Source organism: Rutidosis leptorrhynchoides, chromosome 3, assembly GCF_046630445.1.
Source record: "Rutidosis leptorrhynchoides isolate AG116_Rl617_1_P2 chromosome 3, CSIRO_AGI_Rlap_v1, whole genome shotgun sequence".
NCBI lineage: Eukaryota > Viridiplantae > Streptophyta > Magnoliopsida > Asterales > Asteraceae > Rutidosis > Rutidosis leptorrhynchoides.
Window position 1 is genome coordinate 660758210 of NC_092335.1, and position 16503 is coordinate 660774712.

Here is a 16503-nt window from a genome sequence, read left to right on the forward strand (position 1 = left end):
GGAATGAATCTTCCTTGTCGTCTTTATTGGATGATAACTTCTTCTTGCTCTTTCCTTTCGAGAACAACACCGCATCGGATTCAAAACTCATGGCCATTTGCTTAGCCAAAGCTTCTTGATTAGAGAGAAGATTCTCTAATTCTTCAACCGAAGGTTGAGTAGCCCACCCCTGAATAGAGGTTATGAATGGGACATACTCCTTCTTCAATCCACGAATCAAGTACCGACGCAAACGAGATTCACTAATCTTCTCGTTATCATCAATCTCTGAAATTTCTGAACAAAGAGTTTTCACCCGTAAGAAATATTCAGAAACTAACATACCTTCTTGTCTTGAAATTGCTAACTCATTTTCCAAGAATTGCAACCGTGCGGTATTCTTCTTGGTAAAGAGTTTCTCAAGAGTATCCCAAACCTCCTTTGGCGAGTTAAGATCGCGAACGTGTTCTATGAACTCTTTGCTAATTGATGTCCTCAACGCAAAGAGAGCCTTCCCACACTTAATCTTCCATTTTCTTCGTGACTCGCCTTGCTCAAGAGTTTCTACGGGAATTATGGTATCGCTTCCTGCCACAAGTTCCCATAGGTCTTGACCTTGGAGATAAGCTTCCATACACATCTTCCAATACTTGTAGTTGTTGCCTACAAGTCTTTCCATACCGTTGAACATACCTCCATTGTTTACATTTGAGACTTCCATTTATGATTAGCAAGAAACTAGTTTACACTTTGAGTAATTGCACACAAAGTTTAACTTAGGACTAAACTTATAATCAAGTTTATAACCAAGCTCTTGATACCATAAAATAATTAATAACTTGTTAGAATAGAAGTTTAGTAAACAAAATATGAACAAAGAATGTACAAACTTGAAGTGTATTGTAAATGGTTTTCCTTATTTTCAAATGTTACATACTACATCTTTAAATACAAGAGAAATATTAAATGCATAATAAATGCAAACCAACTATACCTAAGAAACATTAAATGCTAGATATAAAAGAGATATCCTACAATCTTTATATTAAATGCAAGATATCTATAATTTGAAAATATCCCATAAATCAAGGGATTGTAATATCCCATAAATCTAAGAGATTATGTTGCACTAGTTTTAACATTAAAAGCTAGGAAATTTAAGTTGCTTTAAATTCGGAGCTAGGTCACATTTGTTTTGTATTTTATATATTTTAATATTGATGGATATATTGTATTTGCAAGTTGTTTGTATTGTCAATTTTACTAATGAAAGATGAGGGTTGTGTTATTGCAATTTGTGTTATTGGAAGTGGAGTTCCACCAAAAAAAAAAAAAAGTGCAGTATAGCTTGTGTTATTGCAATTTGTAAGGAAAGACTAAGGTTATAGCCAAAATAGAGTAGGAATTTTTTAATCTAATTAAGGAATGAAATAGGATATAAAGCTAGGTAAGTGGACAGTATTGTAACAAGAACTAGAGAGAAAAAACGGAAATAACCTTACGTAACCATTACATATTTACATGATGCTCTTGGACGTTGATTGTTAACAGACGTTACCATCTTGGATTGTCAACAACAAAACTACAAACCACAGGGAATGTCAGGGCGAGAAAAATACTCGAGTGACTGTTGGCACAATTTTAGCAAACCACAGGGACAGTTAACACAATTTTGTACAACAACAACAACAAAACTCAATACCACATTAGTGGTGTTAGGGGAGGTGATATGTAGACTATCCTTCCTCTATCCGAGAATAAAGACAGGTCATATCTTCACCCAGAGTGAAACACTCTCAAAAGTAGAGTAAAGAAAGTCATCATCTCTTTATTCGACGAATAAAGAGATTGCTTCCGAGAGGACCTCCGGCATATAAGTAGAAAAAAGTAAAAAAAAAAAAATACTACAATAAAAAATAATAATAGACGCCATGAAAATGGTAGAATCAAATTTTCATGAGTTTTAGGTCCTGCCTGAAATTTAATTTAGGCTATAAGAGTCAGTCAAGTCTCATTAATATACCCAGTGTTGTAAAAAAACCCGATTACTCGCCGATTAATCATTTTTAAGAAACAATCCGTTCCGATTTTCAAAAATCCGTTTAGTTAATTGGTCAACGTTAATTGATGGATGAAAATCGAATTTAGTAATCAAAGTCAGTCAAAATAAAAAATGATTAAAATTTTAACATGAATTTAAACTAGAATTTTATAGTTTTGAAGCAAAATCAACAATTTTAGACAATTATGTTAAAAATTATCTTTATATTTATGGTTTTTTTTCAATAGTTACACATATAATTTTTAAAATTTAATATTTCAATGTATACAGTACAATCCGATTAATCTCCGATAAATTCCCGAATATTCGATTAATCCTTCCAAATTCTTGACCGATTAATACCCGAATAGCGAATTTTGCAACCTTGAATATACTCACTCCGTCTCATTATAAGTGTCATAATACTTTTTGTAGTCACTTTTATAAAATCTCAATAGCTTCAATTTCTAATATTAGAATATTTGTTTCTCTCTGCTATAACCTCTGACAATTGATTGAAATACATGGTGTAGGAAATCTCAAAATAGTAGTGATGTAAATAGTGTACGGATGTAGTAGAATGTATTACTCCCTTCGTCCTGAATTATATATATTCACAAACTAAAAATTCTCAAATAATGATAGTTTAGTAAAATGTTCAGTTTAACATTTATTTAATAAGTCACCGTAATTGTAATTAACTAGTAAAGTGGACCGCGCTTCGCTGCGGTGTGAAAAAAAAATTGTTTACGATTTTATATAGCTACAATGCAATTTCGGAAAATGACTATGAAATTTCTAGGCGTACCCGTGTTTTGATCAAGCTCACTTTGTTTCGCAGGCACAGTCGTTGATCTATTCTCCAATTCGAACTCCACATCTTCATTTAAATCATAAGATATGTACTTGTTGTGTAGGTGCTCCGCATTTAAATTTTTTATAACAATTTAAAACATAAACTTTGTTCAACTTAAAACAAATGTTGTTCAGATTTTATACAGAAAAGGAAAAAAAAAAACATTCTTCCATATTAATTGTTATAAAACATTTACTCAAACACCGGCGCAAATGCACTACACTGAATCTTGTTTTTTGGGTTAGATGTAGCTAAGTGATTATATTAGCAATACGTTGAATCGTGGTGTTTAAGATAAGGTTTTTTTTTTATATCAGTGAGGATAAACATGATTGTTTTGGGCATATACATAATCACAGTGGGATGGAAACAACATGATTCAATGTGGTACTATTGTCAAATATAATTATTTAAGCGTATAAGATACTGTCAATCTGGTGTGTAATATTGTGCTTGTGTATATATAGGAAATGATGATGCTGTTAGTATTGTTAATGGAGCAACGTTACCTTAAACTCTATGTCTCATGTGATCCATCGTCTTTGCATTCAAGATATGGAGGGCTTCATAGCAACTTTTGGGTTGGGGTTATTGTACCAATGGTGCGTTGACGTGCGATGTGTCCCTGAAACAGAAACATATTTTTACTGACCTTGTAATTGGATAGGTTTTGTTGTACCAGTATTGCAAGCAAGAGTTACCTTGTAGCTGTAGTGACCCTACAATTTTAAACATTATTGTGTAAGATTGGGTATTGTCTATGGTGAGAATCATTAACATTAACATGTTCGTCCAGATTGGGTATAAATAAGATTTATATACAGCTGAATAGCTGATATCAAAATATGCATAGAAGCAAAATTCATAGCAGTGGAAGATAATACATGAATAGCTGACTAACTCTATAGATTTTAGGTAAACATACAGGTTTTTGAATACCTGACTTTCAGTGGTGGTCACATTCGAATCGATTATGGCCGTTGCGGCACTTACTCTGAGATAACTGAATTGCTAGTGGTTTGTAAATTTTCCTGTTGAAAAAAGGTGATGGTCATGCATGTGAGTATCATATATAATGTTCGTAAGCAATTATTAAAGAACAGGAAAGATAGTAGTTGTGGGGATACTTGGAAATCTTTTATACATTTGCGGAAAATTCCTATGTACACACAACCAAAAGAATCAACAAATAGCATAGGATAAAGTACATACCATACTTTTTAAGTATTATACTGATGCCAAAAGAAGAACCACTTTCATGTTCAATGGAAGCAGCCGCACATAGTACTCTGTCAGTGATAGTGTCAGTGATAGTCTGCTACGATATCGATACACCTACATCCAAAACTACAACAATCAGATCACAAAATAAATTGTAAAAACCAAATTGGAAAAAACAAAACAGAAATAGGAAAGAGATGTTAGCAACAAAAATAGCATAAAGCACATACCATGTTCGTCGACAATTGCGTTATCATCATCAGCAGATGCAACTAATACTCTACCAACGGTAACATTCTCGAAAATCGATTGTACATTCATCTCTTAAACACACAAAGTATGCTACGAAATGACATTTACTTCAATCTTAAATGCTTGTCTCCGAACTTCTAAAACAGTCAATTGGTTATAGCAGCAATCACGGTAAGCTTTATATCTCCCTCACAATCCCTTAAAGCGAAATCCAGTATCAGGTTCACGGAACTTCATTGTAGCCTGACCATAAGCTCTAAAGGTTATACTTAGCGTTAAAATCAAATGTGAAAACCACATTAAAATCATGGGAAGCCAAAGAATATCGCAAAATCTTACCTAGCAAGTATGATGATATATCTTTGTCACTGATACTGTAGCTAAATACATAAATCATAAAGAAAGTTCATTAAACTTAACTTAGAGGAACCAATGAATTGCGAAGCACTATCATCGCCTCTATTGATTTGACCAAAAAAGGTAGTGACACAACCATCATCCCCAAGTAGTACACTATTGACACTTTTTTCACTTACACCATCATCACCTCGATTCCTTTGACAACCTAATCAAAACAGGGAAAAGCATATATATACAACAAAAGAAAATCCTATACCAACACAAACAGCACATAAGCAAATATCCGGCATTAAATCAAAGTAGCTCAAATAATTCAAAATGTTAAAGTTAAACACATAATCAACACTAAAAAACCAACGCTAATGAAGAACACAAACGGAAACCACATCCAAAAATGTATTGAAAGAAAAAGGGGGAAAAAGGGAAAAAAATACCTGGAAGTCGAAGTAGAAAAACGAAGTCGAAGACTGTAATCGATCGGAACCGTAAAACATGTATACAATAAAACAAATAAAAAGAAACGATTCAAATAATCCAAACATCAATCAGTTATCTTAATCGCAATAAACCAAGGAAAGAGAAACCCTAACGTTTCAGGGTTACCAGGATTTTCAATAAAGGAGCTGTGCAGCGTCAGCGATGATGAAGTAGGATACTATAGCATCGGCGATGACGGTGCTTGAGTGATGGAAGGATCCAGAAATCTGGGTGTATAAACCCTAACAACAAATATATTTAAAAAAAGGGGGAAAAATTTTGCTACAGTACTGTACAACGTTAACAGTGGTTTTTGGATGTAGTGGCCAATGAGATTGTGACAACCATTACCACAATTTATATATATATAAATTGATTTCTAAAGATGCAATCAGTATTAATTTTTTTTTTTAATTTAATATATTATTTTGAGTATAAAACATTTATTTTTAAATAAATAAAATTAATAACATGGACTTTTGTATAGCGTTAATATTGTCCACTAAATGTTCAAGATTAATTGTTCATTTCTATAAATAGAAAAGAATAAGAAGATTAATTTTTATTATGTCCTTAATTGTGTGCATGGGAGGAACTATGCATAGACCAAAGAGGGCCATGGCCCTCCTAGACTTTTGGGTTACAAATATATCTTTTTCTGTTAAAGAGTAAAACAGATAAATATACGATAAGTTTATTTGACCCTCCCAAAAACTTACTGCTATGTTTTTGTTAGAGAAAGTCCCTTTCTCTTCTCCAAATGTATGTCTAGTCAACATCCAAAACTACTTTCCTCCAGATTTATACTCCATGTTACCCGACCTATATCTAAAATAAATTGATCACTTTAATCTAGGCTAATAATATTGTGTCTGGAGAGCCCCAGATGTATGTTTATTACGTCTTATGAATTCAGACTTATTATAGGTATGTTTATGTGTATTATGTATTACTTTGTTTATTTAGTTTACCCTAATTGTAGTTCATCATAATTGTTAATTCATAATCGTAACTGAAGTTCGTGTTATCGTGTACAACAAGTAAATAGCAATTTTTGGTTTATGTTTCTTGGTTGATGATATGATATTATAAACAGTTAAAGTAATATTCTTCTAATGCCCTATTGGAACTTGGATGTATATGGACAACTTTAAGAAACTGTTATCCGTGATTTTCAAATGTTTAAAGGTCCTTGAATTGAATTCTAAAAGTTTACATCATAGTTTGTTTATATGATTATGATGATGCTTATTTTTGTAAAGTACTACACTTTAACATTTTTGAATGTATGTTGTTTCGGCTCCCTCAATCATAAATTTCAAGTTTCGCCATTAATTGTGTGGATAAGATTAAAGAAACAAAAAATTTAAGGGTAAATTGAAAAGTAAACAAAAAGTATAATATTTTAATCTGCTTTCTTATTTGCGAAAATTAATATGAACAAGAAGTGAGTAATATATATATATATATATATATATATATATATATATATATATATATATATATATATATATATATATATATATATATATTCTGATATGTAATATCTTAATATCAGAAACCCACTCCTTTTTAAGCTTCAATCCACCACATACCTTTTGGCTTTTACACCCACTCAAAATATTGTATGGCCAATGAAACAACTATCTCACGCGCCACCACTTGTCCCACCACAAAACGCCCTAACTTTTCCGACGACCACCATCACTCCTTACTACCAGGACTACCGGATCACATAGCCCACCTATGTCTCTCTCTCATCTCTCCGACTATCTTATATTCCGTTTGCCGGTCATGGCGGCGCCTCTTGTACTCCGCCACCTTCCCTCCTTTCCGATCATTTTACACCCTCTCTTTACCCACAACCGCTTCCGGCGGTGGCGATGGCCGGCATACCCAAACTCTTAAAGTTCACTCTTTTGATCCAATCTCATCAAAATGGATTACCATTGACTCTCCACCACCACCGTCGTATCTCCGCCGTCTCTCCGTTCGCCATCCGTCGTTTATATCCCGTAATTTGCCAATACAATCGCTATCAATCTCCGGCCATCTTGTTCTTCTTGCGGCCAGCTCTGTTCACCAGAATTTGCTCATTCCTGCCTTTCCGCATCCTCTTATCTATAACCCTTTATCTAACACTTGGTCCTCCAGTCCACCACTCGCCACCCCACGACGGTGGTGCGCTGCCGGAGTTCATCAAGAAACGGTGGTTGTCGCTAGCGGAATTGGTTCCCATTACTCTGAAACTGTAGCTCAATCCGTTGAAAAATGGGTATTACGAAAAACTGAATCTTTAGATATTAAACATATATTTTCAAATGGGAATTGCAAAATTATCAAATCCATAGAGAGTTCGAAGCTAAATGTTGAATCTTTTGATCAAAAACGTTATAATAGTTACGAAAAGGTTCTATTTTTTAAGAATTCAGAGCGAAAGATGCAATCTTTTGATAACAAACGATATGGGAATTATGAAAAGGTTCAAACTTTTAAGAATTTGGAGGTAAAGATTGAATCTTTAGATCATAACGGAAATGAGAACTACGAAAAGATTCGCCATTTAAAGAATTCGAATAAAAACAGTGAATCTTTTGGTAAAAATTCAAGTGGGGATTGGGAAAAAATGCAACCTTTAAAGCATTCAAAGCTTTGTAGAGAAGCCATTGATGCAATTGGATGGAAAAGAAAGCTTTGTATGGTAGGAGTGAAAGGTGATTATGCAAAAGAAGGATTTGTTTACAATCTTGATTCCGATGAGTGGTCGGAGATGCCGGCGGGGATGTTGGGTGGCTGGAAAGGTCCGGCGGCGGCGATGGATGAAGAGATTATTTATGTGGTGGATGAAACAAAAGGTGTGTTGAAAAAGTATAATGAGGATGGTGATAATTGGTCGGAAATTGTGGTGGATGAACGGTTGAAAGGGGCGGAGTACATAGCCGCCGGCGGTGGTAGAGTGTGTGTTGTGTGTGAAAAAGATGTTGGGATATTAGTGGTGGATGTGGTGGCGGCGCCGCCGCGGTTGTGGTTAGTTGAAACACCTCCGGGACATCAAATCATGGGTGTTCATATCTTGCCGAGGATGTGTTTGCCGGAGTTTTTATTTCCGGTGAGTGAAGGTGAATCCAAATAATAACTTTTCAGATGTTCGATTATTTTATTTGTTTATTCATAGTAAATAATAGAATATTGAAAATGTCAATACTTTTGAGTTGGGGGATGATTCTCACACACACTTTTTTGATCCTCACACACCTATTTTAACCTTTTACTCTTCTAATAATACTCAATTGATGTGTGAGGATCAAAAAAGTGTGTGTGAGAATCATCCCTCTTTTGAGTTGTATGTTACGTATTACTATAGAATATTGTTATTTAAAGTCATTGTTTGTTATGTGCATGATATCATAAAGTATTGGATTGGATTTTGGATCGATTCTTATGTCATTCCTTTTATTTTGGAGAAGTTCATGATAACAAAGTCATATCTATAGTTAGTGAAATCAGTGCGTTCAAATTTTTTTTTTTTTTTTTATAGTGAAATCAGTTAGAACTTTGATTAATACTCCGTATCATTTTTTATACTGGTTTTCAACTCGAGGCGAGCCAAATAATCCCAAGGCAACTACTCACTTAGTGAGCAAGGTTTTCGAGATTGAGAAATGGCCGTTGAAGCGAATTTGGATGCACAAAGTGTAAGATAAACAACAATAGAAGAACTAATATTGAATGAGGTAAGGAGATGAGTGAAAAGTTATTAGCAATCGAAAACTGTATATGGTAGTATATTAGTATATAAACATATACGAGTAGAGAAATAAGACATCTAAATCATCGGTGTTAACTGTTAAGGAAGTTATGCATTGTTGGTATTTGGATGCTTGAATTCATAGGAATTTATGTTCATTAGGTCTGAAACTTGAAGTGTTGCTTTTTATGTTTTTACCTCGCTTGATGATTACATACATGTTTCCTTGGTTCAAAAAACAAATTCTTGTTGTATTGTTCACATATTATATTAACTTTTTGAAATTAGATGAACTTTGTTACAAAGAACGACACTAGATGAAAAGAGTTAATTCTATTTAAAGCTTAACATACATTTTCAGTTTTTGTTTTTGCATTTAAAAAACCACGTTAGTACACACTCAAACACATTGTAATACTCCGTGTTAATTATTATATACAGTATTATCTAAATTAGAAAGTATTCACAAAAAATAATGACAAAACGAAATGGAGTTACGGAGTAATATTTATATTTATGATTTTTATAATGATCTATTTAAAAAATGTGGAAAATATCAGGAAAAAAAAATTATAAACGCTAGAAGGAAAATCATCTATTTAAAAAATGTGGAAAATATCAGGAAAAAAAAATTATAAACGCTAGAAGGAGGGCTTGAACCTCAGACCTTGTGGTTAACAGCCACACGCTCTAGCCAACTGAGCTATTCCAGCTTTTTAGAATTAATTTTATTATTTATATAAATATAAAATAATAACTGATTTTTTGGTTTTTGTTTTTAACATGTTGGCTGGGCTTTAGCTGTACGTGTTTCTGGACTTAGTGGGCTTTAGTTATGTTTAATACGTGCAGTACGTTTTTCATATAATTTGGCCTGATTATGATGTGAAACTTTTTCAAGTTTATTTTGAATTAAAAACGTAGCTTTGGTTATTTATTACCGTGTTTCTAGAGTTGTGCATGGTGCAATTTGAGAGTTTTTGAATTGTGGAAATTGATAATCGTGAATTTCAGCAGGATCTTGAACCTCCATGAAAACGTGGATTGGTACAATTTGGAGGTTTCAAGATTGTCTACTGCTAGTGTTTCTCCTACAATCTTACCGGAAAGTGACGTCCAACCTGATTCCGGTGATCTTTTGCCGGACGATGGTGATACAAATTCAAATTCTACTTTGGAGCCTTTGTGCTTGGAAACTGATGAAAAGGGGGGGAAGAAAATAGACTTTTTACCTACCTCAATAAATGAAAACGAGTTTGCAAAGGACATGTACAACAATGTGCTCCAAATTTTCAACAAGTTTCAATGTAATCCCTTGCCCAAAGGGGACAAATTGGAAGCAGCTTTTCAACATATGGTGAACTCCCAACCCCTCCCAACAAAAAACGTCAATGAGAATTACGACTTGGAACACGAGAGGTCTCGGGTCTTCGGACCAAGGTTAGATTGTAGGTCGTTTGGCGGCCAAATATCACTTTCACTTTGTAGCTATTCAAGAATCAAAAGTTAGAGAAAAGATAAATTCACGTGGTAATCCCAACCCATCCAGATGTGAAAAGAAAAAGAATTTGATGGAAAAAGGTAGCAACTTAGATATAGAACCTTTTGGTCTCATCTCACAACTTACTCCCGTAGACGATGAGTCGGATGGTTCTACTGAAGTTATTTCAAAGATAAAGCTCCATTAAGTAGTTTAGTAGTTGGCAAGTTGATCAATCCAAGCAAGCACATCGTTGAAATGAAGAATTACGACGAGTTCATAAGCGGAATGAGCATGCATGTATGGTGAACCTCCTACCCCTCCAAATAAAAAACTAAATGAAGGTGGCTACATGAATTTCCCGGGTGTAAGAAAAAAGGAATGAATGATGATTAAACATAATTTATGGTGAATAGACTTCAAATTCAATACGTAGCTATTCAGTAATCTCAAATGTTGGAGGTTCGAATTCGAGTGATATACGAAAGCTGGATACACAACATTTACAGAGGCGTACAAGAAGGTTCGAACTCCGTAGGGTGTCCAATGTGAAAAAGATCAAGTACTGGACGTCTGGCTCGGGTCCGGTGCAAAATTATAATACTTCACCAATTTTATCAATGGGACTAAAATACATGGATGCTACTGTAAAATGTGTTGCAAGTTTACCAGTTTGTTTTTCATTCGGTGGTTCACGATAGTTAGTGGGCTATGCCCCTCTTATATTACGTAGTTTAATTTAGGTCTGGGCCCTAATATATTGATCCAATGGGTGCCACATTTTGTAATTGAGCCCGGCCATCATTTTGTTGGCTGGCTTTTTATTATTTTATATATTTCTGTTTTTTGCCAAAAAAAAAAAATAAATAAATAAAAAAAAAAAAAAATGGTGCAATTTGAGTCCATTGGGTATTGAGGGGCTAAATTGTTGAAATCAGAGACCGAAGTCATATGTTTAGCCCGAATGCGATTTTCCATAATAAGAGTGAGATTATAAACATAAACTTCAAAAGATTGTACTTGACACCAGTGGCGAAACTAGGATTTCTTTCACCGGGGGCAATTTTTTTTTTTTTTAATCGTAGCAATTTTTTTGGACAAAATTTGAAGATTTTGGGACAAAAGTTGGATATTTTGGGGCAAAATTTGAAAATTTTGGGGCAAAAGTTAGAGAATTTGAGGCAAAATTTGAAGGTTTTGGGGCAAAATATGTAGGTTTGAGGGCAAAAAATAAAATCCACCGGGGGCAAAGTCGAAAAACTCAAAATTTTTACACTGAAAAAAAAAATCCACCGGGGGGGCGGCCGCCCCCCCTGCCCCCTTAACACTTTCGCCCCTGCTTGACACTCATAATCTCTTTGAAAATTGTGACATTATAAACAAAAACATCAATAGATTTTGTATTAGTTCACAGTAATACGACTAAGAATTATAGTGCAGAAAATGAGAGAACACGATGAATAGAATAAGAATTAGATAATAGATCGTGCAAAGTACAAATTCATATGAAAACATACGCCCCTATTTATACAGGAAAAAACCAAATCTGGAGATTTGGTTTCTATAACTACATACCTATAAAAATGGAAAAGATAAACTAAAACAAGCCAAATCAACTATTAAATAGGAAGTCAACTCTGGAGATAAAATCAAATCTTCAAAACAAATCTTCTTAAATAACAAGCATGTCTCCAGAATATTCTGTGACTTTGGCTTCAAGAAATCATTATACGTTTACTTCAACAATTCCAGAGTCTGCAACTTCAGACTCTAAATCTCCAGACTCTAAAATCTGCAAAATACTTTTGACTCATCAGATTATTATTTCTATTTTTTCCAACAATCTCTCCCTATCTGATGATGTCAAAACAACCTGTTCACCTAATTAACCACCTTAGCATATTCCTTTTCAATAAGCTTACACTTGCTCTTCATATGAGGAATTTTCTTCAACATGTTCAACTTTCTATACAAGTGTTTCAACAATTGCACCCTGAAAGGAAATGTTTGCTCTGTTTCACACCTGGACAATAGATTAATCAACATATCAATGCTTGTCTCTTCAAACTGATCACATCTAATCAACATCTTTTGATTTCCAGTAGTTTTAATCATCAAGCCATCCAAGTATTCAACATACTTATTATCAACAAACTCCATATGCTCAGGAACAACATATCTTTCAATATGTCCCTTAACTCTTCTCTCTTTCATTCCCATATTAAAAGTTTCACAAAATACCTCATAATCTTTAGTACTGATGAACCCTTCTTCAAACACCAAGTGAATCAACATGCACACTCTCTTTAACACTTCATTCACAATAACTTGATCCCCTGCATACTCCCTATACAAACAGCTATGCTTCTCCATTCACAAAAACCCAATCGAACAATTTGATTTATTTTCACCCTCAATCTTCTGTCTGGCATATGAGTCATTGTTAGCAAGAGAATCACTCCTTCAAATTCAGACTTTTCAACCTCAACCTTCACAACATCACCATCATATCTTCTGAATCTGAAGCTCTTGTTCATCTGAGCCCTAAGATCACCATCTACTCTTTGTGTAGCAGCAACCAAAACACCACTAGAACTTCCCTGATTATTACCAGCACCCTTGACAGTAATACCCTCCCCCTCAATGTGAGCCTTCTTGGATTGCTCCCCCTCAATACCAGCAATACCTGCATCTGTAATACCTGCATCATCTGATCTCTTTCTTTTCTCCCCCTTTTTGACATCATCCAAAGGAAGAGTAGATAAGAACTTCCAAATTTCAGCATGTTCAGCCTTGAGAGAAGAAATATCAGATGCAAACTGAAAGGACCCGTTCATATACATTATAAACGATTCACAATAGTTGATTACATCGCGAGGTATTTGACCTCTATATGATACGTTTTACAAACATTGCATTCGTTTTTAAAAGACAAACTTTCTTTACATCAAAAATTGACGGTATGAACACCATTTCATAATATATCCAACTATAATTGACTTAATAATAATCTTGATGAACTCAATGACTCGAATGCAACGTCTTTCAAAATATGCCATGAATGACTCCAAGTAATATCCTTAAAGTGAGCTAATGCACAGCGGAAGATTTCTTTAATACCTGAGAATAAACATGCTTTAAAGTGTCAACCAAAAGGTTGGTGAGTTCATAGGTTTATCATAACAATCATTTCAATATATTAATAGATCACAAGATTTCCGTTTATAAATATATGTACACTCGCAAGTGTATAAAAGCATTCTATAAGTTGTAGGCACCCGGTAACAAGCCTTAACGTTCATGTTTTACCCTCTGAAGTACACCAGATCAGGTGTGTTTAAAATAACCTCGAAGTACTAAAGCATCCCATAGTCAGGATGGGGTTTGTCAGGCCCAATAGATCTATCTTTAGGATTCGCGCCTACCGTACATAGACAAGTAGTTTAATGTTACCAAGGTAAGGGTATATTTCTGGTTTAAACCCACGTAGAATTAGTTTTAGTACTTGTGCCTATTTCATAAAACATTTATAAAAACAACGCATGTATTCTCAGTCCCAAAAATATATATAAAAGGGAGCAAATGAAACTCACTTTTGCCTTGAAGGTATTTAATTCGACTTGGTCTCCGATAGATATCACGAACCTAACCATATATATAATATATCAACATATTTTCTTTTTTAAGTAATCGTTACATATATATATATACTATTAATACTTTTAATATTTTCTTAGTCCGTAGTTAGCAGTCCGATGTTAGTGGTCCACAATTAGTTGCTTAAATAAAATAAATAAAGACCCCATCGTATTCGTATTGATCAGAATTAATCTCGACCCATGGTACCATGTTGTCAAATGACGTGTTGCGTACATAAAGTACCGTGTTTTCAAATGACGTGTTGCGTACAATCATGAGGTCTTATGATTAATCTTCTCGTGTTGTTTACGGGTGGTCCTGAAATATATAAAATCAAATCATAAGTAATTATATATAAAATATCATATTAATTAGAAAAGATATGATTAATTTACTTTTTCTCCAAATATTTTCGTAGCAAAACTAGCTTCGGATACCCAATCTTGTTTTAGTCGTAGTTTCTTCATTACAACTCCATTTTTGTTGGTTCAACTTGCCACTTCCTTGGATCGAGTCAAATTTTAAGAATATGAACTGAAAATACCTTAGTTTGTATTCGAAATCATAGGTTATAGGTCAAACTTTGGTGAAACTTATGAAAGTGATCATTTTCCATCATAAAAACAACATTTAATGATCATTTTTCTAAAAATACTTACACTTTGAGTTAAACCATGAAATTTTTGAGTGTTAACATATTCATAAGAAATATCATTTTTTCAGAACATGAACTTCCAATTCAAAGTTCAAGATGGTTTTTAATTATCCAACCCAAAACAGCCCCCGGTTGCACTCCGACGACGTAGATTCAGTTTTTAAGATGTTCTTTGTAAAACCAAGTTATATCTTGTTAGGTTAGCATATCATTATGATATATTACAGGTCTTGAGGTGTTTTAAAAGTCAAGTTAGAAGGATGTATTTAGTTTGCGAACAAGTTTGAAATCATTCAAACTATGTTCTTGTTGTTAAAATTTTATACCACAAAATAAGATAGCTATATGAATATGAATTGAATAAGATTATGAACAAGGTTACTACCTCAAGTTACTTGGACAAAGTTACTGCAAAAGATAAGAAATAATCTTGGAATCAAAGAGTGGTGGAGTTAGATCAAAAGGTTGGAAGTAAAATTCTTCAAATGGGTGGTTATTTTGATATGTTCTTGAAAGAGTTTTCTTATGGTGTTTAAGGCTTGTAATTGAAGCTAAATGATGGGAAAAATGCTTAGATATGATCAAGTATGAAGTTAGGAGTATTTTGAGAGAGAAATGAGGGTGTAGGTATGAGAAAATGGAGTGAAGAAATGGTGTTCATTTATAAAAACGTTTTTTAGTTTATAAAGAAAGAAAAGGATACCTAATTTTGTTTTCTTACTAATAATTCATACTACTTGACAAATCCTAGTTACCTCATATCTAGGGCAGTAATAATATTGATTAGGATGTTGATTTCATGTGTATATACCAATAGTAAATACGTATAGAAGCTGGGTATGATATGGGTACATATACCCTAGATATACGTATAGAAATCTTGAGGAAACGGAACGAGAATTCAAATATAGCTATATTTTGTGAATATACTTATATTGTTTTATGTATTTAAGTCCTTAAAAAGTGACTAAATACTTTATATATACGATACGTGTATAAGCATTATATATTGTAAGTATATATATCAAAGAATGTTACGTATAGTTATCGTTTTGAAAACTTAAGTTAGTAGTTTCAAAATATACTTATAACTCATTGTCATTAGTACACAATGAGATGTTAAACCATCCTTAGATCATGTTAAATATATATAAATACATATATATACACAAACGTATAATTATCGTATGTTATATAGTTCGTGATATCATCGGTCATATTGGACGGTCAAACGTTGTGTAAAACTCTTTTCAAAAACACAAGTCTCAACAATTTGGATTGCTTATCATGTTGGTAAGGTTTAATTTATGTAAATATTAATCTCATAGGTATAAAATGATCGGAAAAATCCGGGTCGTTACACAAACCCAGTAAAACATTCTTTGATTTCATCAACACCAGCCATTCTTTTCTCTAGTTTTGTCAACCTTTGATTAATCTCTGTTACAGACCCTGAACCACTTGAACCAGTCAACCCCTGCATATCCCCAACCAACCTCCTCACCTCCATCAACTCATCTTTAGAAATAAAATTATTATTAAAGTTAAGATTATTAATCTTAGACTGCACAACAGAAAGCTTGTCATCAAACTCCTTAGTCAACTTGGTCAAAGCCTAATGTAGGCCAACTATGGTGACTTGTGCCTCAGTCTGAGAAGTAGTGCCAATGGATGAGGGTAGGGTTGGTATGTCCCCACAGCCTTCCTGTTGTAAAGAAAACCGATCTTTGAACATAGAAGGTTTTGAGGCCTGTATCTCACCCTGTGACATGAGTGTGATATTGGCAGCCTGTGC

At 33.8% G+C, this 16503-nt stretch overlaps 1 protein-coding gene, 1 long non-coding RNA gene and 1 other non-coding gene across 5 annotated transcripts; 1 reads left to right on the forward strand and 2 right to left on the reverse strand.

The window, feature by feature from the left end:
- Positions 1–2711: 2711 nt before the first annotated feature.
- Positions 2712–5201, reverse strand: LOC139899243 (uncharacterized). 3 transcript variants are annotated; one of them, XR_011777387.1, is made up of 7 exons: positions 5144–5201; positions 4689–4914; positions 4328–4592; positions 4089–4211; positions 3816–3907; positions 3578–3595; positions 2712–3501 (listed from the first exon to the last, which is right to left on the reverse strand). It is a non-coding gene; the product is annotated as an uncharacterized lncRNA (long non-coding RNA). The 3 variants fall into 3 exon arrangements; XR_011777388.1 differs by lacking the exon at positions 4689–4914; XR_011777386.1 differs by having other exon boundaries at positions 4328–4914.
- Positions 5202–6787: 1586 nt separating this feature from the next.
- Positions 6788–8395, forward strand: LOC139899244 (F-box/kelch-repeat protein SKIP25-like). The gene has a single exon (XM_071882062.1). It carries the CDS (start codon positions 6814–6816, stop codon positions 8317–8319), a length of 1506 nt encoding a protein of 501 aa, XP_071738163.1. The 5' UTR covers positions 6788–6813; the 3' UTR covers positions 8320–8395.
- Positions 8396–9573: 1178 nt separating this feature from the next.
- TRNAN-GUU (transfer RNA asparagine (anticodon GUU)) lies at positions 9574–9647 on the reverse strand. Its single transcript has one exon. It is a non-coding gene; the product is annotated as a tRNA-Asn (tRNA).
- Positions 9648–16503: the final 6856 nt, after the last annotated feature.

Bases quoted from the DNA above. Each gene is read 5' to 3' on its own strand.
- LOC139899244 (XM_071882062.1), top strand. From the start codon at position 6,814: ATGGCCAATGAAACAACTATCTCACGCGCCACCACTTGTCCCACCACA.